At 41.3% G+C, this 25,912-nt stretch overlaps 2 protein-coding genes across 2 annotated transcripts; one reads left to right on the top strand and one right to left on the bottom strand.

Annotated features, from left to right (window-relative positions):
* The first annotated feature begins 1,525 nt into the window (after positions 1–1,525).
* On the top strand, positions 1,526–21,984 carry LOC128359200 (granule associated Rac and RHOG effector protein 1-like). The gene is made up of 13 exons (XM_053319642.1): positions 1,526–2,668; positions 10,318–10,530; positions 11,321–11,461; positions 11,849–11,944; positions 12,045–12,206; positions 12,468–12,626; positions 14,837–14,934; positions 15,482–15,607; positions 15,759–16,885; positions 17,874–18,039; positions 18,710–18,847; positions 19,222–19,297; positions 19,926–21,984. The coding sequence occupies exons 1-13, from the start codon at positions 2,165–2,167 to the stop codon at positions 20,298–20,300; spliced, it is 3,381 nt and encodes a 1,126-aa protein (XP_053175617.1). The 5' UTR covers positions 1,526–2,164; the 3' UTR covers positions 20,301–21,984.
* Positions 21,985–22,346: 362 nt separating this feature from the next.
* ss18l2 (ss18, like 2) lies at positions 22,347–23,496 on the bottom strand. The gene is made up of 4 exons (XM_053321086.1): positions 23,414–23,496; positions 23,181–23,257; positions 22,557–22,641; positions 22,347–22,459 (listed from the first exon to the last, which is right to left on the bottom strand). Exons 1-4 carry the CDS (start codon positions 23,480–23,482, stop codon positions 22,400–22,402), a joined length of 291 nt encoding a protein of 96 aa, XP_053177061.1. The 5' UTR covers positions 23,483–23,496; the 3' UTR covers positions 22,347–22,399.
* Between the last annotated feature and the right edge of the window lie 2,416 nt (positions 23,497–25,912).

The following is a 25,912-nucleotide window of genomic DNA, read 5'->3' as shown; positions in this document are numbered from 1 at the left end:
AATCGGAGCAGGAAAATAACAGACACTGCAACAATGGATCAATGCTTTTTTTTTTAAATTTATAGCTGTGGTTTGATAGTATCACAGTGTTGCTGTCACTGTATCTGAACAACAGTATAACAAGTTATTCTGTAACTTGCTCATTTTAACTATGAAGTAGACAATTGCACAAATCTCAATGCTGCATGGATCATAACAAGATTACAACTTGATATTAAATCAAGTCTTTCCTACACATCAGTGGCTCTAAAGAGTGTCTCAGTTTTGCGTGATTACTGTGTAAATGGTGTATGTTAATATGTTGTTAATTACCTTTTTTATTTCTGAGGGAAAACAGAACCAAGAAAACCATGCTGTACATACTGACTGCTAGATTCTGTAAATTAGGTTTAAGATGTAGAAGGCAGAATGTGAAGTAGTTAGAGTGATGAGCAACAGTAAGATCAGTTTTATCCTTATATAAGCAGTATGAAGTAAGTGGTGTAGGATTAGAGGAAATGTGAAACCATATCTGTAACTTTGATGTAACATTTAACAATCGGTAACCTGAGTTTTGTCTCTGATAAGTTTGGCATTGGTGCAATAGTTACAAAAGGGGAGTGAGTCCCTCCTACACTGCCTACAAACAATCTTTCTCCCGTATGTGCAGACTGCAGCGTGTTTCCTCTAACTTTTTTAGCTTTTAAGAGTTTTGGGAGTGGACCAGCTGTTAGGTGATAAATTTAAACGGTTGACACATCTCAAAACTACTGACGTTGCATTTATTGACGTTTTTGTCCTCACTGTCACGGTGCAGCGATATGACTTGAACTCTGACGCATGTAGATAGAGTCTTGTATTGCAAAAATTGGGGTTGTGATTTTTTGTTATTGCGCACATATCCCATAACTTCTGCTTTCAGTGACCTGCCAATGATCTTTTTTTTATGGTAATTGTTGCTAGACCAACAACTTTTAAAGCCAGTATTTTCTTGTGTTCCTGTTCCTCTGTGAAATATATGTGTGTCATTAAATTTTAATGTGAAACTGTCCATGTAATATTTGCCAGTATTTTTAAAGAAAATGAAAGCTTTTGTGTTCATCATACATGAAGGCAGTTTAAAATGATTTTGGGGTGTAACTGTAAAACAGTTGAAATGAAGCTCATCCTTCCTCATTGACATGATGTTAACCCTCTCTTCTGTGTCTCTGCCCTTTCCTCCCTTAGGAAATGACCTAGAGGCCTTACAGATACATTTGTGCTTTTGTCGCTCTAATCTGCATCCGCGGAGAACGGCGAAATCTGGAAGCACACTTGTTTCCGCGGTGAGTAATATCTACCTCAGCCAGCAGACGGGGGAGAAACCAGGAAGCTGGTGGAGACTTCAGACAGGCAGACGGAGCTATCAGCTGGCCACTCGCTCACTGCCTGCCGAGTCCTGCTCTGTGAAGAGGATTTGAGACGGACTGGATCTGTCTGCCCTTCGCCTACTGCAGCTCCTGTACCAGCCAGTACACAAGAAGAGCCGAAGCCACATCCTCTGATTCCAGCATTCACTCACTTGTTTTTTGTATTATTGTCATTTTCCCTCCGTGCTGTTGACCAGTGTCTCGTTTTCCTTGGATTCACTTTTCATTTTTGCTTTCAACTTGTAACATTTTTTTTCTACTTTTATTAGCACAGGCTGGTATAGGTTTATATATGTACATACATATGTGTATATATTCTACATATTGTATGAAGAAGGATTTTTTCCCCCATTCTGAAGGAAAGTTAATGCACTTTAAAACTTGGCTGTAGTATCACTTTAAGTAAATTAAGGAGTGTTTTTGACTTTTCCTCCCCTATTATGATAAGTTTGTTGGAAGCTGGAAACGGAGAATCAGGAGGTGTGTCACTGCGGTTTTGTAAGCTGGGCCTGATGTGTCTGCAGCAGGGCTGCATGTAAGCATTTCACTCAGCCTGCCAGTTTTTTTTGATTGCCCTCCGGCCTCACCCACTGCTGTGCTGCCTCTCTACAAGGCACACTGAGATGAGCCTCTGGCAGGTGGAATCCTTGAGCTGTCTTTTTACGTAACTTGAACAGTTCCAGGACTGGTGGGTTTAGTGTTTTTTTGTAAAGAGAACCAGAGAACTTTGTGGGAAAAAAGAAAAAACAGGAGCTTCCGGTGCTGTTGCACCACTTATGTATTGTTGTAGTGCACAGGAAAGTAAAATGGACTACAAGCGTCGCTTTTTGCTCGGCGGGTCCAAGCAGAAAGTGCAACAGCACCAGCAGTACCAGATGCCTGAGCTGAGCCGGACCCTGAGCGCCTCCCTGGCCTCCTCATGCTCGGCCTCTTCGCCCATTGGCACCGGGGTGGGCATGCCTGGCAGCTGCCACCAACCTCCCTCTGGTGCCACCACTGCGGTTGCCGACATCCAGCAAGGTATCTCTAAATACTTGGATGCCCTTAACGTTTTCTGCCGGGCCAGCGCCTTCCTCACAGACCTGTTCAGTAGCGTGTTCAGGAACTCTCACTATTCCAAAGCAGCTATGCAATTGAAGGACGTGCAGGAACACGTCATGGAGGCGGCCAGCAGGCTGACTGCAGCAATAAAGCCTGAGATTGCCAAGATGCTGATGGAGCTGAGCGCTGGGGCCGCCAACTTCAAAGACCAGAACGACTTCAGCCTGCAGGATGTGGAGGTAGGTTCTCACCCAAAATGTACACTCTGTCTCCCTATAACTACTTGTTGAACTACTTTATACACAGGGCTAGGCCACACTGTGTTGACTTAACTGAAATTACTTTGTCTCATTTCCATATTCATTCCTGGAAAGAATTAGTGTCCGAATTATCCAGCCTAAGGTGTTGATTTTAACCACCGCATATTTGTATCATATTCTTTTGCCCATGACTCGTCTTCTAGCAGTGGTGCTAAGATGCTTAGCTGCACTCTGTCAGAAGGCTGGCTCCATGAATCAGTGTTTCCCGGCTCAAATAGGATTCTCACGCCCACTATTAAGCTGGTGTGAGGATCTGAGGGTGAGGTGTGAAAAACACTGAGGATGTGAGAAGAAAAGTCATCTTTTGTCACTCTGAATACCGCACCACTTTCCACAGCACTGCATTAGCTGATGTATAAAACGTGAAAACCTGTAGCCGAGTTGCTTTTCATGCAAGTTTAATTGGTGTGTGGGAGACTGACGTGGTAAATAACAACATGGTTTAGCTGAAAATCATTTTCTACCTTTGTCTCTCTCTCTTTCACACTGTTGTTTTTGTCCTTTTCTCGTTTGTCTCACCTCAAGGATATATACACACGTCTGACCATCATTCCACGCTATCTATATTTATACACACTTTATCTATAGTTGTCACTATTTACACACAAACCAGGTTTGCATCTGTACACATATCCTGTATGAATGTACTAAAAGGGACAGAACATGAACATTACTGAGACTAGCAAACCTTATGGCTGAGATGAGTAGAAATCACTATCAGCAATAACAACAGTAGTCTATAGTTGTCATGGAAACCTCTGTTGACCCTCTCTACCTAAGCAAGACTGTGTCAGACACACTTATAACAGGTCAGGAGGTTCATGGAGCCAGGTTGGACAACGCATGTTGATAGTGTCAGACCTCAAAACAGGTTCATGTTGGGTCACCAGTTCAGTCTGAAACGGGCACCTGCAAAAGATCAAGACACGCATGAAAATATCTGAGAAGGAAACAGATTGTCCGTCTTTGAAAAGTAAACTAGGAGTTTATCATTGTGATGGAAAACCTCAATTACAGCATTTATTAGAGTAATTACAGTGATCAATTTACCGTAATCAAGCTGCCCTAAGAGACGCTCTCTCACGGTTTGCTATGTACCACACCCAAGCAGCCCCCAGCCTGAACCCCGTCCCTCCCTTTTTACTATTTTTTTTACTACATCTTTCCCCCATGTGATGCATAGCTGTGTGCCCATCTACTGTGACAGCAGCACAATTAAATGTTTATTATCATATTGTGACAATAATTCAATAGTTGATGTGATTTTTATAATACTGATAATTAAAAAAACCCCACAATGCAGAGATTCAATGTCTAAATGACAGTTATTGCATATTTAAATGCATAGAGCAGGATATTAAGACCTTATCTAAATCCCATCCAAAATCTGGATCCATTCACAACAAAACAAACACAATCCGCAGCAGTTCCAGGCTGATACTCCTCTCCACAGATAGTATACAGAATACTACACAAACCACAGACACCAGAGGAAATAAAGATTCTTTAACAATCTACGTTTTAAATATAAACTGAACTGAGACCATTCACACATTAATAAATGCTTTCCTCCTCTGGTTTATCATCTTGACCACTAACTTCCTCGCTTTCTGGCATTCAGACTCCTCAGTTTCACTCTCTTCATCAGCTTCCTCTTTTCTTCAGCAGTGTAATTATATCAACAGTGGTGTCTCTGTTTCACACATCAATCTTCATACTTGCAACTTAAAGTGCAGCTTTATGGTCTATTACAGACTTTTAAATCAAATGTTCTTTACATTTGAGAAAAAATGAATTGGCATGCTCTAGGTGAGTGTACATACACAAAACACTGTAATATAAACCCAAAATAATGCGTGTTATCAATCGGATCTCCATAATCCTTTAGCATGTAGCAGTGAGTGGGGAGATGGTTGCGGCCAAGATACTGGAGGGACTGCTGGACCTCAGTGGATGTGGCTGAGCCCAAAACAGGAAACACTTTTGCACCGCAGTCGGTAAATCCGACTCTCTGTGGTCTTGGATATGCACAGATGAATATTAGAGGAAGCCCAAGTCTGTGAAAGTTTAGACCGCACAGCTTGGCACCCACACTTGCTGTCTGGCCTCGGGCATAAAGGGTACAGTTGTTTAAAGCAGAGAAGGAAACTACACTAATACTTACCTTTTTACAATGGCCTTATTCCAGCGTGTTCGTTGTGTTAACCTCTGAGGGAGGAAAGTACAATGTGCCAGTCACATGTGAAGAAAAACTGTTTGTCTTGTCTAATAACGGCATGACCTCTTACTAAAAAGTGAAAAAATGTGCATCGGTTAAAGCTGAGGAAGATTAAGTGACCAAAACGTGCATCCATAATCAATTCAATCTGCAACAGCCTTTATGATTTTATGATGAGTCATCTGTAGCCTTGGTTCGTGTTCACTCAAGTGGAGTTTTGTTTTTAAAGCAACTATCTACCATGGTTTATTTTGTAGTGAAAGAAAGCTCAGTGTTTTTAGATCTTCTAATAATTGTTGTAGCTAAATTCAGCCAATCCCTCACGATGTGTTGTATTTGTGACTGTAAAAGGGATTTTCCTTTGTCTGCGTGACTTGAGGAATGCTGTTTGGCAGCTGTTTGTATTATGAGGTCTTCAAAAAAGAACCAAATGCATTTCTGAGTTTGGAGAGTTGCAGTATGTGAGTATGTTGTGCTCAGAGTGACTCCGCTGCCAAATATGCATGGAAATGTCACGGTTTGTTTAGAGGCCGTTTGTTGTGCTTGTAAGTTTAAACCACAGAGTGAAGACCAGAGGCAGAGGACTGAGAGCTCCCCGCAACCTGAGAGACCCTCATTGCTGCTCTAGACGCACAACTGCACAAGCAGCCAACCCCAGAAAAACAACCCCCTTTGTCTAAAGCTGTTAAAAATCACTCTTGGCATCTTTGTAGAGTTGCTGTTTGTTTGTTTTTTCTTTCATGGTATGAGGTCATATCAAATAAGGCTTGATGTAATTGCTGTGAAACATTTTATATATTTATTGCACTTTCATTAGCTTTTTTGATTCCCGTACCTTGGAAAGAGAAAAATAACTTGTGAGTATTTTAGAGATGTCATTTTGGCAAGACGCTGAACCCCAAATTGCTACTGATGGTTATCTGTGTGTGTGTGTGTGTGTGTGTGTGTGTGTGTGTGTGTGTGTGTGTGTGTGTGTGTGTGTGTGTGTGTGTGTGTGTGTGTGTGTGTGTGTGTGTGTGTGTGTGTGTGTGTGTGTGTGTGTGAATGAGAGGTAAAATGTAAATCCCATTGAATGAGAGAACCGTATAAATGCAGTCCATTCAACATACTTATTGAGCTGGATTTAAGTTGACTGTATAAAGATACAGAACTCTAGTATAGAGGTAAGTCTAAAGTGAGGCTAAACACTTACGTGGTAACTGGTTTAAAATAAAATCTAACAAAGCTGCTGCTCTATTCACACTAACCTTGTTTTAGCCTGATCATTACACCCTCCGAAAATATCCCCACTTCACTAAACTACATCGCTCATTTAGCTAAAGAGATCGTATCTAGTAAAGCTGCAACTAATACATTTTCATTACAATATACATATTGATTAATCTGTCAGTTCTTTTCCCTATTAATACTTTATCAATAAAATCTCAGAAAATGAAGAAAAAGTCCATAAAAACACCTCATAGCTCAAGATGAGGTCTGCTTATTGTTTGTTTTTGTCGACCCACACTTCAAAACTCAAAGATGTTTATTAAACTAAGAAGGAAATGTTTTGCTTTTCATAAATTAATCTAACATGAAAGCGGTTGCCAGCGAATTGATCTTTTTAATTTTTTTTGACTTATTACTTGACGTGAGCATCACATCGAAAAGATTGAGTTTGTGGAGCCAGCTTATGTAAGCAACTACTTCCAAGAAATTCAGAGATCAGGACATCTGTGCCTTTACAATGTTCCTGTTTTTCTGTAATGATTGTGTAAAAAAAAAAAAGGGAAAACCCAGAAAACTGCAAATTAAGAAGCAGGTCACAGGCAAAACCCAGAGATCGACTGTTGACTTTTTAACCAACCGTGGTAGGCTGCATGTTTTTGTTGTTTTTTTTTTTCACAGGTCAGGCAGCAGTGCAACATGACCATCTGGTTATGATAAAGGCCTCACACTTGAAGAGGTCTCGATCTCTCCTAGATTCAGTGTACTGATAGCGCAGGTGTTCTCAGAAAATAGAAGTATAAAAGTTGATTGATTCATGATTCGCCTTGTTTGGGCTTGAGAGGGGCCCGTTGTCGGCTTGGCCGCGCTGCACTCTTATTTCTCATATTTTCCATGACTGTGTGGGATACTGCACAGCCAATCACATGTGTTATCCATTATCTTGCGCCGTAGCCATGTCCTCATTTTTTTTCCTCCCCCCCTCACTTGGTTATTGTGGACAATTTTGTAACGCTTTGAGTTGTCAGCTCATGCTCGTGCTCGTGCTATCCTGTGATCTTGATTAGGACGCACTGACTGCATGTGATGATATCAGTTCGCATTATCATCATTATCAGGCCGTGTGTCCCTCCCTGTTATCAATGATTTGTCTGTTGTGCAAACATATGTAATCCCTGTTGACTGATTGAGTCGTGATTAGTTGCTCAACATTGACAACAGCAGCAGGAATTTCTCATCTTGGGCACTCTGGATGTGGGTTTGAGTTTCTATCAAGCCTCCCAGAATGAGCAGGCAGAGTGACAGGCAGGCAGGCAGGCAGCGTATGGTCCTGTTTTATACATGAGTGTCAAGTTTTTAAGAATCATACTTCACTGTGCTTGTTTTGTTTTGTTTTGTTTCTAATCCAATGCACAAAACCTGTCTCATTTTAGTAGCGTAATAAGGAAGTGAAGAACAAAAATCACATGATATTTTGATTGTATCACACAGCGCTGGTCAACATACTGACTCGGGATTGCTGAAAAGGCTTTTTGTGTGTTTTTTTCATCTATTATATATATATATGTTTCATGTTTCACATTGCACAGTTTAAAAATAGTTTATTTGCATGTCTCTTGAAAACACTAATACTCATGGCACCGTTGCAAGCAGGTTTTTGTCATCTGGTGTTTGATCTTTTGACCTTTTGGGTTAGACTGCCTGACTGGTTATCACTAGCAAGAGAAAAATCATTCATTTTATTTATTTATTTATTTATTTATTTATTAATGAGCATGTTAGGAATAATAGAGATATGGATATTCCTAACCTTTTTTAAAGAGTGACTGATCAGGCACTCCGGGTAAAAATGCCTTGACGTCATTTATTTTCTGTATTGTTTTGGTTTTTTTGACAGCAGAGAAGAGACAGGAAATGAGGCGTGCAAGAGAGGAGGAATGACATGCACCAAATGTCGTTGCCGGGGACACTGCATTTACATATAGCATATACTACACAATTACATAGGATACGGTATGTGTCCTAGCCACGAGGACACACCAGCATTAGTTAGTTTGACCTTAAATCCAGTGGAAATAAAAATAAAAGAATCTACTAGCTGAGATGGAAAAAAAGCAGCGTTGCAGGCAGCAAAATTCCAAAGTTGTGGCTCAAACATTCCATTAGAGGACGATGGATTTGCCATCACGTCCTGTTTTGTAGCTGTTATGAAAACAATGAAACTTCCAGCAAGGGGAGGTTTCATGCCGTCAGTCATTCACGCAGGTTCGTTTTTTGGTTGCCATGAAGTGTGGCGCTGAGGAATGAAGGGCGCTGTGACTTGTTGTTCCTGTCTGCCATCAAAAAGCAGCAGCATATTTCTGTCTTTACAACTCAGCCTCCTCCTCAGGATATTTTCAGCAGGTACCTGAAAAAGAAAACCCTGTAACCAGAGCGGACCCTATGGTGTCCTGTGTCTCTTATTTTGCTAACAGGACAACAAACGGCCTCTAAGCCCTGGACTATTCTGTCACCAAACAAACACACACAGACTCGCAGACTTAGTACGTGTTGAGCGATGTTTGTCATCCTGATATATTTGGTGTATTTCAGTAGCGTTGTTATACTTGTACACATATGTTTTACATGTTAAATACACACAGAGACGGAGGCAACGAGGTGGAAACCTTTACAACACTTCTAAACCACAAATCCATATGTGGTCAAAGATGATGTTTCTCAAGTGGTGCCTTGTTTTCCCTGGCATGCTGCAAAGAACTAGTGTTTCAATTGATAAAACCAGTTTGTACACTTTCTCTTTTTCCTGCACTAGTCTGCGATAAAAATAAAATGTAAATGAGAGGCAAGGATTAAAAGGCAGAAGTAGAAATGTATATAGCAGAATTTTAAATATTGATATTGTATTACATACGAGGCTTCTCGTTTTGGCTCGCTCTTTCTCTCCCTCTTTCTCTCTCTCTCCTCGCAGACACACGCAGACACACATTTTCAGGCTAAAGTTTTCCTTCTGTCCATTTCCTCGCAAATATAAATACACACTCTCTTGATTTTTATTTGTTTATAACACATCATTGAGCACAGATGCAGATGTTTAGTGAGCTGAAATCTTTCCCTGTTAAGAAGTTTAATTTTTAAAGATGTTCTGTATTGAATCGTGCTTCACGACACTTCCTTGGCTTTCAGATTTGCTGTACAGAAGGGGCTTTCCTATTATGGTATTTGTTGTTGCAAACAGTAAGGAAACAAGGTAGACGCGCCGTCTGAAGCGGAGACACACACTGTTGGATAAACCTGAGCTGATTGGGTTATAGATGATAATCACATTGGACGATTATACTCTTCCAGGTGTCCTAATCCTCTTTTTGTTGTTTGTTAATTTAATTATCATTTAAAGGAGCAGCCTGAAGGCAATTTCCTGATATAGTTCATGTGATGATGTTGAACTAAAAAACAAACATGATAGATGAGCCAAGATTTTTAATGGTGTGGCATTATTTTAGGAAAAGTGTCATGTGTCGCGGCAAATATTTATATTAGCTCGTGCCAAGGGAAATGCTTTGCAGAAAAATCATTTTGAATGTGAATAAAAGAAGTCTATCAATAGATTTCACCTTTAGACATAACCAGACATATACTATAAGCTCTTTTCATGTCAGGTACATGTTCATATCTTGAGGAAAAGGAAATAGTAAGGCAAGGCAAGTTTATTTATATAGCACCTTATCACATGCAGAGGTCATTCAAAGTGCTTTACAGGCAAAAGATAAAAAAAATAAAGATTTAAAAGATATATAAAAGATCATACACATTTTTATAAAAGTACAGTCACATTTAAAATTGGATTAATGAAACAAAAAAAAATCTTAGTTTCTTAGTTCTTCGGTTTTCTTTGGTTGATCTTGTCTGAAAATGTATGAGTATGGGAAACATTCTTTGTGAGGGACTCATGAGTCTGTTGGTAAAGTAGCTGGTTACATGTAGTGTTAACCAATCACTGTGGCATGTGGATATGCGTGTTAGTTTCCTACCCTGAGGGTGTTCATATTGTTTGGTGCCTCAAACATCCTGACTTACATACTCTTGCATGACTTGAATGGTGGGTGTTCCTTGAAGTAACAGTACTCTATGCTTTGTGTCTCCACAGGTACTGGGTCGATGCTTCCTCACAGTGATGCAGGTCCATTTCCAGTTTCTATCACAAGCTTTGCAGAAAGTCCAGCCTGTGGCCCAGTCCTGCCTGGCAGAGGCTCTGGCCCAGGCCCAGGAGCGTTGCACCAACGCCCGCTCCCAAAGCTCTGACCTCGGGCCCCTCACAGAGCTGGAGGATGCCTCCCGCTCATGGAAAGGTGCAGCTGAGGTATGCAGCGTTCCCGTACTCTTCCCGGTCTGGGGCTTTTAGAAATATGGGGTTTGTCTGTGTGAGGTGAAAAGCCGACTTGTTAGACATTCCTGAGAAATGCCAGCCGTTTATGATTTCCAGCCTCAATTTCCTATTTCCTCTTTTTTGGGCTGTAGTTTGTCTGTGAGCCTGCATTACTATGTTCTGTACCCCTCTAAACCCCCAACCATGCAAGGGAGACCATTTTGTAAGAGGACCTAACTAATCCCCAGGCTAATCAGTCCCTCTCGCCCATTTTGAGCTGTGTTGTATACAGTGAAGCAGAGAGGAGAATAGTGGGTTGATTGATCTGCTAAGCCCTGTCATGCAGAATGTTAGCCCTGGAGCGGACCAGGCCTGGATAGATCCCGGTAGAATGTGCTGGGGGGAGCATTTAGACAGGGGGAGGTGGCCAGTATGTGTTTCAGAAGACACACACACACACACACACACACACACACACACACACATACACACATACACACACACACACACACACACATACACTTTTAGCATCTAAAAAGTCTGATTCTGTAATCTTCTAAAACAATTTTAACATGTGTTTTGGCAAAATGTTTTTTTAATTTCTTTAGGTTTCTAAATTATTAAAGTAATTAAACTCAGACCTTTTTAAAGACACGTTATATATATGCTTAAAATATTGAGATACAAAGTGTTTCTTTCTGTGTGTGAGGTTGTGCAGTAATAGTTTAGCCGTTCCTGCAGCCACTCTGACCCAGTATTGTGCTGTGTGCTGCTGTGCCTTCAGGCCACGGCGAGGCTGAGAGAGAGGGGCCGGGACGGCTGCCTGGCAGGCATCCAGGTTCAGCAGCTCTTCTGCTCCAACAACACTACCATCCCAGAGCACCAGCTGAAGGAGCTCAACATGAAGATTGACAATGCTTTACAGGTGCTGTATCAGCCCAAGACCAGGGCAAGAAAGGGAACTACAGACACTTTTGTTCCAGTGGTCCATAGATTAATAACAAAACCCAAGATAACTTGTTGCACATGATCGCGACATTCACTTTGGTACTTTGGTGGCAATATAACAAATGTAATCTATTTTTTTTTTTTTTTTTTAATTTGGTTGTTCTTGTTTGTAACACCTGCAGGGAAAGGTGCAGTCATTGTAACTGAATTAAAAGGGTGGGGTTGGATACAGTCATGAATGCATTTGCAGTGTCAGGGGAATTCAGAAATCAAAACCTATTCTTATGGTGATGAAAAGGAATGAAAGTGATGTTGGGTTGATATGAATGTTATGAATGCTATGAATGTTTTCCTCTATCTTCAGGCCTATAAAGCAGCACTAGAGAGCCTGGGCCATAGTGAGTACGCACTGAAGGCTGGCTTTCATCTTAACCCCAAATCTGTGGAGGCAGCCTTACAGGTGGGTTACCTCTCACACATGGATTAACTGTTCTCTAAAAAATCTTGAGGATCAACATCTTGAAATTGGCTGTTTTGTGTGTGTGTGTGTGTGTCTTCAGGGCTGTTGCAGTGAGGCGGAGGCACAGCAGGCTGGCAGGATGCAGACCACCTCCCAGCCCATCCAATGCGAGCTCCCTACTATACCTGTGCAGATAGGCTCCCACTTCCTCAAAGGAGTGTCCTTCAACGAGTCAGCGGCTGAAAACCTCAAGCTGAAAACAGTACGACCTCTGACCCGAAACGGCTAGATTTATGCTTCTTCTATTGGTCGCCAAGCTAAAGTTAAAACCAAGTTAAAATTGCTCTTTTCGGTCATAAAAAAAGACTTACATTTTCAATCATCTCATTTATATCTCCTCTATCCATTCTTGGACATATGTTAACTGGTGAAAGCTCATGTAGTGTTTTTAATAGCATCTGTAGTGTAACATTAGTAAACTGTAATGGCTGCTTTGTTGGCGCACCGTGTTTTGTCTCCTCAGCACACGATGCTGCAGCTCATTAAGGAGGCGCTGGGCCAGAACGGAGTGACCCCCAGAGACGACTCTCCCGTCACCGAGGTCCTCAACCAAGTCTGCCCATCCAGTTGGAGAGGAGCCTGCAAGACAGCTGTCCAGCTTCTGTTTGCTCAGGCTGGTCTGGTGAGTAGAGAAAGACGAGAGTTGCTACAGTGTGAATGCATCCTAGAGAAACATTCCACTATTTTTTTTATTTTTTCTAAGTAGGATGCAACACATTTATCCTGGTGAAATACAAATGTATACTTAAATTACATTTTCTGCATTTCACTAATTAACCAGAACAACTTCAAATGAGCATAGCAGCAACACGAACCACAACTGCTACTGTATATCATACCCATGTTAAGCAACCAATAGCATGGTTTGCAAAGGTGCAGTGACTGTTTTTGCAGTATTAAAAAGTATTTAGTAAGCATCATTTTTAATTTAATGCAACATTTCTAACTATTGTTGAGATTTTTTAAAATCATGCTGTGGCTTTCCTTCACCTTGAAACTTGTCAAGGGGGTTAGGGTTAAAAAAAATAAAATAAAATGTAACCAGAAACTCTTGGAAAGTTGTTTAGGTACGTTTCACTGTGTTCTAGTATCAAGTGTTCTTTGTGCAAGATGTACAAAGTTATACAGTTGTGTAAAATATTTCTATTTAACCCTGGTACTATCTGTTACCACAGTGTAGTTGATAGTAGAGCGGCGGAGAGGAGTCTTCATGTCGACGTGAACAGGCCTGTTGAACTTCACTGACACTTCTGCTTAGTTACTGAATCCTGTCATTTCTGTGCGTCTTGCGAGTTTGGCAGCTCGCATCCCATTGTTTGTCATATTTGTAATGGAGATGAGGAGATCTGTCTGCTCGCTTTGAGGCAGCCAAGAGGTGTAAACAAACACCGCAGAGACACAAAAGGGAAGAAACATTCCTGCCGCATCTGGGTGAAGGATGGGCTCGCCTGGGCGGGTCTGCAAACAGAATCCCCCCCTTCCTCCTCCTCCTCCTCCTGCTGCTGCTGTTGCTGCTGCTGAAAAGGAGTCACAAGGAGGAGGGTCAACGGCAGGACTCTCCTCAGACTAACACCAGTGTGTTTATTCTCTGCTGTTTATTTCCTCTGTGTGGTCTGTCCTGTTTTGTGTGTCAAGCCAAGGGGAGTGTTCCCTTCCAGCCCTGCCAGCCCCGTGCTAACTGTAAAACAATCCCTGGATGATGAATGAGTGCTTTACATTAGCTTCTTATCTGCGCCTATCGCCACTCGACCCAAAATAGTTCACACCGCAATGTGCAGGAACACACACTCACACACCACATCTTCCTTACACTTTTTAAAAACACTTCCATATACATACTCAACTGCTAACTGTTGTTGCACCAGTTGCTCGCTCTCTCTCTCTCTCTCTCTCTCTCTCTCTCTCTCTCTCTCTGTCTCTCTCTCTGTCTCTCTCTCTGTCTCTCTCTCTGTCTCATAACATTCACACGAAGAATCACTGTTGTGTTTTCTTTCCTGGAAGCATTACTCAACAGCGACTCCCTGTTTTTCCTTCTAGTCATGACTTTGGGAAACCGCCGTAGAACTTCTACCTCGTCTATTTTGCCGCTGTTCCTTCTTCTTCCTGCCCTCGGTGACCTTATCGCGTGTGTTTCGTCATTGCTGAAAAACTCTCCGTGTCTATGTTGTTGCTCCCTCACAAGGGCAGCATGGGGTTTCCGAGGATACACCTGCCCTTGTAATAACAATGGAGTAACTTCCTGCAATACAGGAAGTCGACTCCTCCCACCTTCTCTCCCTCTTTGTGACCCAGCTGTGTGGGTCTCCAGGAGCCAAGGCCACTTTCAAAGAACTTGCTAATATATTTGACAAGCAGCAGGCAGGAAGGCCAGCCCGCTTTTTGCCACTGGCTGATTGAAAGTGTTCGGCTTTCTCACCTTGAACCTCCTCTCTCTGCTCAGTGGGAAATTAGTGCCGGATGCCAGCAGAAAAACCTCTAACTTCTCTTTGTGGTTTGTAAGGTTTTCTGTTACCATGGCTGGTAAAAGTGCAAAAAAAGAGCACAAAACCAGTCTCTCCTGTTTAAGACTGTTGGTTTGGTCGTGCTGTATTACACATTGCTGGTAGATGTGTTTTAAAAAAAAAAGAAAAAGTCATTATACACTACACCTTAGGGTATATTTTATACATAGAAGATGTATAAAAGAAGGCTGTAAAAAAAAAGAAAGAAAAGAAACAAAAGAAGCTTATTTTTCATCTGAAGATGCTGATGAATGTGTGTGTGTGTGTGTGTTTGTGTGTGTGTGTGTGTGTGTGTGTGTGTGTGTGTGTGTGTGTGTGTGTGTTCCAACAGGTGGTTGTTGATACAGCTCAGATTGAGAACAAGGAGGCCTACGCTCCCCAGATAACTTTGGAGGGATCCAAGGTGGTGGTTCAGGTTCCCTCCACATGGTAAGTACAGCAAAAACTTTTAAAGGCTCAATAAATACTTCCATCTCATTGTTGGTGTTACACTAAAATACTGAAAAATGATCATTCTTACAGAGACATGTAAAAAATATAACGAGTATTAACGTATTACATTTACATACACCAATATTTGCTCATGTGGTTTTATGTTATGTACACAAGCAAAATGTCAAACTAGCCGGGTGACCGGACAAGTTACATATGTTAATCTAAAGTACACAGTCAGACATGAGAGGCGAGAGAGGATAGTAACTAAATACTAACTGTAGCAATTAAGTGGAATACAGGGTAAAGTTTGAATTGGCATTGAGATTAGGAGCAGTTGAAATGTAGACAGTCTGAAATGTAGACAGTCTGAAAAAGTGTCCTGTCAGCTCTTATTCTTTTTTTCCTTATTCATAACTATCACGTGTCAAGTTATCATCTATTCAGCAGATGCACCTGGGCTTTTGTGTGTGAGACATTGTGTTTGATTCGTATTCATGTCCTGTCCTGTTGTACGTGTTTTTGTGTGCGCGTACATGCTCAGGTGTCTGAAGGAGGACCCAGCCACCATGTCCTTGCTCCAGCGCAGCCTGGATCCAGAGAAGACACTCGGTCTGGTAGACGTGCTCTACACAGCAGTGTTCGATATCAACAGGTGGAAGGAGAGGAAGTGAGTGGATTTTAAATAATAATGAATCATCTAACAAGTGGAGATATGAGCCTGTACCTGTTGAGATGTAGTCAAATGAATTCATATTCATGCATTAAGTACCTTTTGATACTAAATAATCAAATAAATGTATTTCTCCTCCACTTAATAGAGAGCAAGCCTTGCCAACTATCCAGTTACAGCTGCAGAGGGAGAGCACAGAGTATGGCGGCCAGGTGGATCTGACTCCGGGCACCAGCTCCAAGACCTCTAGTGGATTGCCCAAAACGATATCCAAGCTGACTTCCAAGTTTACCAAGAAGGTCTCATCCAGCTCTAACAGTGGGGGCAGTTACTCCATCCCCAGCACCCCGTCTCGCAGCATGCTAACAAGCAGTAGCTCTGAGGACAAGGCCAAGAACGTGAGCCACAATGACGGGAGGCTACACAGCATCCTGCAGATGGGCGGTCTGTCCTGCACCCCTGACTCTGCCCAGCAGAACCAGCTGGCCAACGGTTTAGTGTCTGATGACCAGGGGATGAACCTTCCTACTGACCAAGAGATGCAGGATGTCATCGACTTTCTCTCAGGATTCAACATGGGAAAATCCCAGCAGGCCTCTCCCCTGGTCAAGAGGAGGAACTCCGTGGCGTCTGCAAACCCTGCGGAGCTGAAGCCCCCCAGTGGACCTCCGCCAACCTCCCAGGCTATCTCTCACAGTGCCCTACAGCCCCCGCAGACCCTGCCCCAGCCTCAGCCTCCACCATCGGTGCAGAAGCAGCAGCCTCAGCCACAACCACAGCCACCTCCTCCACCGCAGCAACAGCAACAGCAGCAACAGCAACAGCAACAACAGCAACAACAGCAGCAGCAGCAGCCCCCACCTCAGCAGCACTCCCCACAGGCCCTGCAGTACTACCAGCACCTCTTGCAGCCCATTAGTCAGCAGCAGCCACCGCCTCCTCAGCTCCCTCCTCAGCAGACCCCGCCCCAGGTTCTGCCACAGCAGCGAGTGGCAAGCAAGTGGCTCGGCACTTCTGGGCAACAGCCCCCACCCCAAGGGCCCCCGGCAGGGCTGTCACCCCTGGGTCCCATTGGGCAGTGGGGCTCCCCTGGACTGCCAGATCTAAGCTCAGACTTGTACAGTCTGGGCCTGGTCAGCACCTACATGGACAGTGTCATGTCAGAGATGCTGGGTCAGAAGCCCCAGGGGCCCCGAAACAACACCTGGCCCAACAGAGACCAGAGCGAGGGAGTGTTTGGAGTCCTGGGAGACACGCTGCCCTTCGATCCGGCAGGTAATGTAGATCGTATCATTTCTCATGTAGATCATAAATATGAAACTATATTATTCAACCCAGACAAAAAAATGATGTTTATGTAGAGGTTTTGGGCATATTGGAGATTATTGATGTGACAGTGTCAAAGTAAAGCTTTTGTAGGTCCTCAAATTCAATATTTACCTTTTGTGTCCTACATTTTCCTTACAGGCAGACATTGCCTGTACATGTGCTACCTCATTTTAAAATGTTAATACTGACTGACTTCTGACACCATTGTTACATTATTTACAAAAAACAAAAAAAACTTCATTATATCAGGAGACTAATGTTACAACAGGAGCATGGGTGTCCTGAGTTACCTCCTGGCCATATATTCACACTGAAAACAGTAAGATTCTTGCAGTGAGAAAGTTACTCATCTAAATTGAAATCTTTATTGTCCCATAAATGAAAATCAGATTAGACTTCAAGAGGGACGACTATACAAGTGTTATAAATATGCTCAAAGCATTTTTACATTTAAATAAACTGTGTCATGAAAGAGGCCATAAATGAGTCCCTGAGTGCATGGAAGTTTTTATTTAGTATTTCAGATATCTTGTACAGGTGTGGCATCATGCTGCCAGGTTGGGTGTTAAAAATGTATTTGATTCTATTTGCTACATTATCCCTCTAAGCATTTGGGCATATTTAGGACAACACTGGACCCGGTTCAGAATAAAATGGTCAATGTAGGTCAGATAGTACGAGCAGCTGTTTTCGGCGGCGACCGTAAGTTGACAGTTTATGCTGAATTTAGATTGCGCCAGTTGCTATTTTTACAGTGCAGCAGAGTCTTTTGATTGCGATTGAGGCCTTTTGTGCAGGGTTGACTTACGCCCATTGTGATTTTTCTGCTGTGGTAGACAGTCTGCCTCGACAGATTGAGCTCCAGGGAGCAAAAGAGAAAAGCTGAGGGTGTCAGAAACTCATAGTTGTGTTTATCCTCCCTTTCCACGCGCAGTCGGCTCTGACCCGGAGTTTGCACGTTACGTCGCCGGCGTCAGTCAGGCCATGCAGCAGAAACGGCAGGTGCAGCACATCCGTCGCCCCAGTAACACTCGCAGTAACTGGCCGATGCCTGATGAGCAGCACAGGACCTGGTCCCACCCAGAGTACTACAGTGAGGGGTAGGTATCCATATGTGGTATCTCAAACCACTTATCCACTTTTGTTTAACATGTGAAAACACACACACACACACACACACACACACACACACACACACACACACACACATGTCTGAATAAACTGCCTGATGCCTTTGTTCAAGATGTACTTCAGGCAGCAGTAACGTGCTGAACTGTTATTTAAAGCTTCGTTTCGACATAGCACACATTAGTGTTGAGTGATGTTTCGATTTAGTTCTTAATGTGGCAGCCATCATAGATACGTGAGGCATTTACCACATTAATCATGGCTGTTGTCATTTAATTCTTCCCACAAATGTGAGACACTACCATCTTGTTTACAGCTTCATCCAGAGAAGTAAACAAGAGGCCATTACTGTGCTCGCACACCACTTTTGTCATGAAATAGGACCAGGACTTTCTGTAAAAGTTGCTACATGTGGAAATATAGTCAACAAATGCCACTGAAACAACCATTCTATGTCAGCTAGACTTCTAAAAGCAAAAAAAGTTCACTTTTGCAATTTCATACACTACAGCATTTTTCTCAGATTGTGTCATCAGGGTGTTCAGGCATCATCAAATAAACGTAAACATGCAGTACCTTAAAACGGCACATTGTTAGGAGTATAAAGAAACTGCTAACACTTCCTCTGGTTTGTCTCTTCAGTGAGGCTGTAAACAGCAGCTGGTCAGCCAATCAGGGGGACTCTGCCAGCTCCAGTGATGAGACGTCTTCTGCCAATGGTGACAGTCTTTTCTCCATGTTTTCGGGGCCGGACCTTGTAGCGGCAGTTAAGCAAAGGAGGTAAATACAATTTTACAAAATCTCAAATTTACACTAGTGACAACAAGAGGATACTGGCTTCATGTTTAGCATTGCTGGTAGAGACAACATTGCAGCTGCACTGGTAATTGTTATAAACACAATTACCTGAGCTCCACTTGTCGATATTGCACACTCACATGGCTAAACTCTGATCTTTCCTCCTTCCTTTTTACCACACACTTGTTGGTATACACTATATTGCTCAAAAGAGGATGTATAACTGTGTCTGCACCTTATATCTGCTCCCTCACTGTTGTTTTATCATCACAGTAAAAGTGTGTGCCGGAGCTCAGCTGTGATCAAATGCTCCAGCTGTATGTGATAAGATTCAATGTAAAAATCTTTGTCTGCAGAAAACACAGCTGTGGTGAGCCAGAGGCGTGCACCCTGCCCTCACCACCTCTCCATCACATCGGGGATGATAACCAGGTAAAGATGAAGCCCTCCCAAAGCACTAAGCACTAAGCACTAAATCACACCTCACAAACCTCCTGTATAAAACACTTTAATGTGTCTTACTGCCTCTCAAGGCATGTTTGTAGTGTCTTGAGCTTCCAGTTAAAAAAATCCCCCAAATCAGCTGAGCAACAGTATCCTTGGAATAAGATGCCATTTGGTCCACCAGTGTCATGAAATGCTGTTTCTCGACACAACAAAATTTTACAAAATGATATGCAGGCTTTGTGACTCATTATATTTTGGAACTCATTTGGGTTTCTGGGATGTTGTATGACTGCATTTTAACCAAATGTACACACATGTAATTTGGAAAATATTGACAAAATGTTCATATTTTATTCCCTTCACAAATTAACCACAAGACTCTCATGAGGTTGAGACATGCTGGAAAATGATGGTTTCTCTTTTTATGAAAAACATGAATTTCTTATGTGGCTCTCTTGCCACCGATGATACATAAGAATTATTTGCACATTATACGATACCACTCAAAGATTGTTAGGCTTTAGGATTTAATCTTTTGTCTGAATTTTTATGTTTTGGTAAACCTTGGTGTGATTTCTGATTATATGTCCGATCTTTTCCACATTCTCCACAGGACAGCAAAACTAAAACCTGGCCTCCCAAAGCGCCATGGCAGCACTCCACCCACACCCACACCAACACCATGCCCAATCCCAGCTCTTCCTTGTACCAGATGAACATCCCTCCATCCTCCCAGTGGAGTGACTCCATGCAGATGCTGCAGTCTCCCGTGTGGTCCACTGCCAGCGACTGCTCCCCCTCCTCCGGAATTTCCTCCGGTTTTCCCTTCACCCAGCAGCAGCAGCAGCAGCAGCAGCAGCAGCAGCAACAACAACAGCAACAACAGCAACAGCAGCAGCAGCAACAACAACACAAACCCATGACCAAGGGCTTTAAATCTTTCCCTCTCAAACACGAGCACAGGCCCTCCTACCTTCACCAGTACTGATCCCAGTCCACGGTGAAGAGGAGCGGAGGACCTGCGGCTCCGTGAGACGAGCCACTGAGCGGGCCGAGCTGCCGCCAATAACAGTCCACACCCACTGAATTGGAAGATTTCACAGCCTCAGAGGCAAAAATTTAAGTATACACACTGGCTCAACATTTTTATATCTATATTTTTCCATGTCAGACATCCCCATTTGAAAAAGAGATGTATTTTGAAGTTTTTTGAACTGCCATGTTTTAAACGACGAAAGATGCATGCCAGCAGCAGTTAGCCTAGTGGTGGTTTCTCTGTCTGTTGAGCTGACGTCTCCTCAGACAAGAGCTGGAGACGCGCACGGCCGTCACCCACTTGCTTCTGCGGCTTGAAACGCGTGTGTGTGTAAAGGAGGGGTATTTACACGGGGGCAGGGGCTTGAAACGGTCTCATTTTGCCCATAACAAATATACTGTGTCTACATAGCTGTAACTGCCAAATCTCACACAAGATGACAGAGAATACAGCTACCATCTACTGTTTCATAGCTTGTAAAATACTGAAGTTGAAATATAAATATTTAGTTCTTTTTATTAAGAGGCTTTGAGCAGGCTCAGCATAAATATAGTAAGTCACTGCAGAGGTGTAATTTGAGAGAAATACACTACTTTTTTCAACAACTGACCAGAGTTAAGAATTATAGCAGTAACTATGTGCCATGTTGGTATTGATAGCACTTGCAGAAATATTATTTCCAACCAAAGCGTTGTTCAGAACATGAATGGTGCTGAAGAGATAAGAGGCGGTCTGAGATTATTGACAACCCGTGAAGTTACACACCCTATTGGATGAGAGCATTAGGGAACATCTTCACACCCAGAAGCGCATTCATTTCCTCCTCTCTAATTGGCAGTTGTTTGCTCCAGATTGACACTAACTCCCATAAATCTAACTTTTTTTCTTCTGTTTAATACAATATTTTTCTTGTACAATTATTGACAGTATTAATCTTATTTTTGTATTTTTCTTACATGTTATACCATTACTGTATGTTAGTATTCTTGTAGGCATATTACATAAAAAAACATTATTTTCCACCTCCCAATATGTGAAAAAGCACATTTTTTCCTACAGAGTTGAACTACACCATCTATCTATAAACGTTACCAAATATGCCATGCTAAACACTAAAACATTGTGTGATGAGGGTGTTTTGGAGCCCTTGTTTCTTCGGTTTCTATGGCAATGGGCTGCATTTAAAAGCCCAGAATGTTATCTTTTTGTGATGTTTGCGGATGCCAATGTTGCCTGTATTTATGAAATGACACCATGTTTTCAGAAAACTAACATACTTAACATGTTTACAGAGAATTGTTTGCTGTATATACATATAAATATATATCTTTTTATAGTTAATGTGCTTTGCACAATCAAGATATAGGGTTTGTTGCTTTTTGTCTGTGTTATCTCCCTAACTGTTGCAGCCTTTTTTAAGACATGATTACAGACCTTGGACTGTAACTGTTAGCTTTTTCAGCTGTGTCAAATGGTTTACTAGTGGCTTCTACAAAAGAAAAAATAATAATAAAAACATGTTGCCCTGATATGAAGGGGGACTGCTTGGCTTATGTTGCTTATTGTTCTCTTGAGCTGGCAACTGAATCTCTCCAAGTGTACCAGCAATGCAAAAAATGAATAAAAATGACTAGCAATTCGACATGCTGTCTTTGTAGTTTTTTGTGCTGAAGAGTCGTTTTCCTTTGTGAATGTTATGCTATGAATGCTTTCTATAGTCTTCCTGCATGCTGAAACAATGTGGTCTCTACTGATTTCAACAACTGACATCAAGAAAAATCCTGAAAAATGTTTTAATATACATAAATTGTAGCCAGATATGTAAAAAACAAACAAACAAAACATTTTCATGATGCCTATTTACCTAGCAGAAAACAATTATTTACACTGAATTCATAGAGTTTTTGACACATTTTATATACACAGCTACTCACAGCATCACTGAGTTGAAACATCAGTGATGCTGAAAAAGGTTCAGATTGAGCATTATAAATATACTGTCTTGTGATATAAAAACATTCTCGTAACACAGTGACTGAGAAGCTGCATCATCATGTCCCTCCATGTCCATTCATGGGTGGTCTGGAGACGGATGTTTCATTAGATGTGGACTGTAAAAAGATACAATAACACAGCATATTAGAAGAGTACAGATCACTAATAATCGTACTATAGTCATTAGACATGCTTTGTGAATGTTCTTATTACATTTGATGATGGAGGCACATTGTCCGGGCTGGCGTCAGCTATGGTTGCCAAATAGACAATGTTGCGGTGCAGGATCTGTTGGTATCTGTTGTAGAAGTAGAAGACAAAAAAAAAAAAAAAAACAGCAGCTGAAAAACTCCCAGTGTAAAAGAGACACAACATCAGTAGTGTGCAGAGACATGTTTGATGCTTAAGTTGAGTGAAATCTAAATATTTAGCAGCTGATGGTGTTTTTGCACCATCATGTCCAGGGACACACTTTACTATTAGGCAAGGTAGTTCTCCCTGTAACCCCCTTAATGACCCCTGGGGTTCACAGGGGCCCACTTTGAGAACTACTGGAGGCAGGCAACTACCTGGGTCCCCCAGCCAAAAGGGTACCAAACAGCTATAGATGTATAATAATATTTAGATATTAAACATATTTAATTGTTACTACACTAACTCTTTGAATCCTGTTATAACTTACAAAAGACCCCAAAACACATAAGATAATACACAGCTGTATACTTCTGCTTCAGAGGAAAATTACAGCAAATATTATATGATGCAATATTAATAGTTTTACAAACGATTCCTGACCTGAGCACAGCTAACAACAGCTCAGTGAGGATTCAGACTTACTGCACACACTCCACGGCTCGTCCTTTTTGCATGTACTCTGTGATACATCTTATCAACTGGTCGTTTTCATCCAGCAGCTGCAACACAGAACACACAAGAGGTTGAAAGAAGTGTAACATACAGGCTAACACACTATGTCACGGTGTGGAAATGTAGCTTCACTTTAACCAAACACTGGACACAACACAAAGCCGCTGTTAATATACACTATGTCATATTTACTGCTGACCTACCCTCTGTATCGTTTCTTGGTTTATTTTAGCTTTTCCTCGGAGTTTCTTAGGCACAAAAACAATAGACATGTTCACGGCTCCTCTTCTCCAGCTGCTTACGCGCCTCCTCCTTCTTCTTCTTCTTCGGTGTTTATTCGCGCTTGACAAACCAGTTTAGGGGCGCATTATCGCCACCTACTGGATAGCAGGGTGTAACAACAGGGAAGAAACCAGTTACATTATTTTCAGGGACGAGTATTGAAAAACAAAAAAACGAGTGGTTATTTGATTTTCGTTTTAAAATATAAAAGATTAAATTGAAATACGAGCTGTTTTTATTTTTCCTGGTCAAAAAGGGATGAGCAGAACATTAAAAAATGGGGGGGGGGGGGGGGGGGGGGCAGATAAACCGACTGTGTTTGCAAGTCTACTCCATTTCCTAAAGTAAAAGGAGAAAGAAATATAAAGATTAGATTTTTGTGACACCCTGATTTGGTTTAGGGTTGTTATCTATTCTTCATCTATCAGACAAAATATGTTTGCCATTTACACTACATGTTGATCAACTACACACAGGATTAGAAATCCCTGTCAGTATGGTGCTGTACATTTCAACAGTAGTATACAATCTGGCACCTTTATAGATTTTAAACAACACTTAAAAAGTTTAAATAAAAACTGAACGTTATCAGCTTCATAAATGGAGGATTTGTTCATTTAAAAAAAGTAAAAGACACAGACAGGATTAAAAAAAAAATCTTATTGCACTCTTGCCTTGATGTCGACATCTGTCTCATAATATGAGATGTTTCTGTTTGCCAGTGATTTTATTTTTTACTATTCTAAATATGAAAAGAAAATCTAATTATTTCAACATTTTAACATCCCTTTTTTAACCAGAAAAAAGAAAAACAGCTCATATCTCCATTTAATCTTTTGTATTTTAAAATTAAAAATCAAATAACCAGTTGTTTTGTTCCTTAAAAGAAAATCGAAGGACCAAAAAATACATGGACCGACCTGACAATGAAAAGTCATGCTGTGTTTTTTCCTCATTTTCTATTTTCTATAATGAATCACTCCATGTTGGGTTGTTTCTGGTTGACTGCAGTATGCATTTTACAGTTGGGTACTTGCTTATTTTTTTAGAATATATGATTGACCTATTCTCAGACGAATGATGACATTTTCTTCCCCTCATTTCCAGCCCACCACCCTCCCAACACAAACATGTCTTTGATGTAGATTTATGTATATAGATGTCTTCCAGTTTCATTATCATCCCACCATTCATGAGCTCCACAGTCGTTTTTCTACTGAGGCCTGTCTTCTATCTCTTCAATCATCTGTCATGTCAGGACAGTGTAGTGTTTCACGTGGCCTCCTTTTATTATGTTTACACCAGATATACTGAACTCCACCAGTATGTATATGTCCCAGGAAAATGGCCTTTTTCCTCATTTTAAACACCATGAACTGTTCACTTGTGCCACCCTCAGGCCAAAATGTCTATGCTGACCCAGAAGCATATGGACTGAAGTTACACTATATTTCTCAGAGTAACACATCATCATAACTAAGTAAAATGATTAGACATTTAAAATCCAGGTTGAACAATAAGATTATATTATAACAGAGTAAATGTTGTATGTTTACAGGTCACCTGGACTGCTTTTGTCCACTGTTCATTACAGAAATTATACTAGAAATCAGGAGACAGTGTAATTAAATATATGTATCAAGATTCAAGAACATAAGTTTACTGATAGTTATGTAGGATCAGTCAATGCAGTTGCTAGAACTATGCTTATTTAACATAACCTGTATAGAAAGTGACACAATACACACCAGCAATCTTGTTACATGGGTGAAAATATGTTAAGAGCTTAAAAAATTAAATGTGAATAATGTGATTTTCTAGTGGTTACGGGTCTTTGTTCATGTTGTCAATCACACCTGTGCTAAGTAAAAGAGGCACACTGCAGGTGGTCATATACTGTATTTGATGATATTTGAAGAGAGAGACTATATCTATTATATCTATTATTGCATCACCACTGAAAACTAAACTGAAAATATGATATGACAGTTCAAGTATTGATATAATGTATAAGCCTTGGATACACAAGCCACTGTTAAAAATCTACACTATTTCTCTTATGCTAAATTAGAAATAGGTGAAAATATGAATAAAGAACACAACAGGTTCTGTGCACTGTATCTGAACTGACTTATTGGATGTATTAAAATGAGATTTAGTGTTTCTATTCACTTGCACTAACAGATTTAATTGCAATAATTCCCTAAATCTGAGAACAGTGACATACATGTAATATTATGTAAGAGTCTTGTCAAAGTGTTTGATTTCAGTTTGTGTTAGAAACAACTGAAGGATGTTTATCTTTAGTTACATTTAAAGCAATGTCTTCTAGCCTAAAATTAAATTACATCATGATTCCATAATTCACAATCGTGTCCAGATCATTTCAGTAACATTTCTAATATTACAAAGACACAGGA

The sequence above is a fragment of the Scomber japonicus genome, chromosome 1, assembly GCF_027409825.1.
Source record: "Scomber japonicus isolate fScoJap1 chromosome 1, fScoJap1.pri, whole genome shotgun sequence".
Classification (NCBI taxonomy): Eukaryota; Metazoa; Chordata; class Actinopteri; order Scombriformes; family Scombridae; genus Scomber; species Scomber japonicus.
The sequence above is the reverse complement of the archived record's forward strand: the minus strand, read 5'-3'. Positions and strand labels throughout refer to the sequence as shown.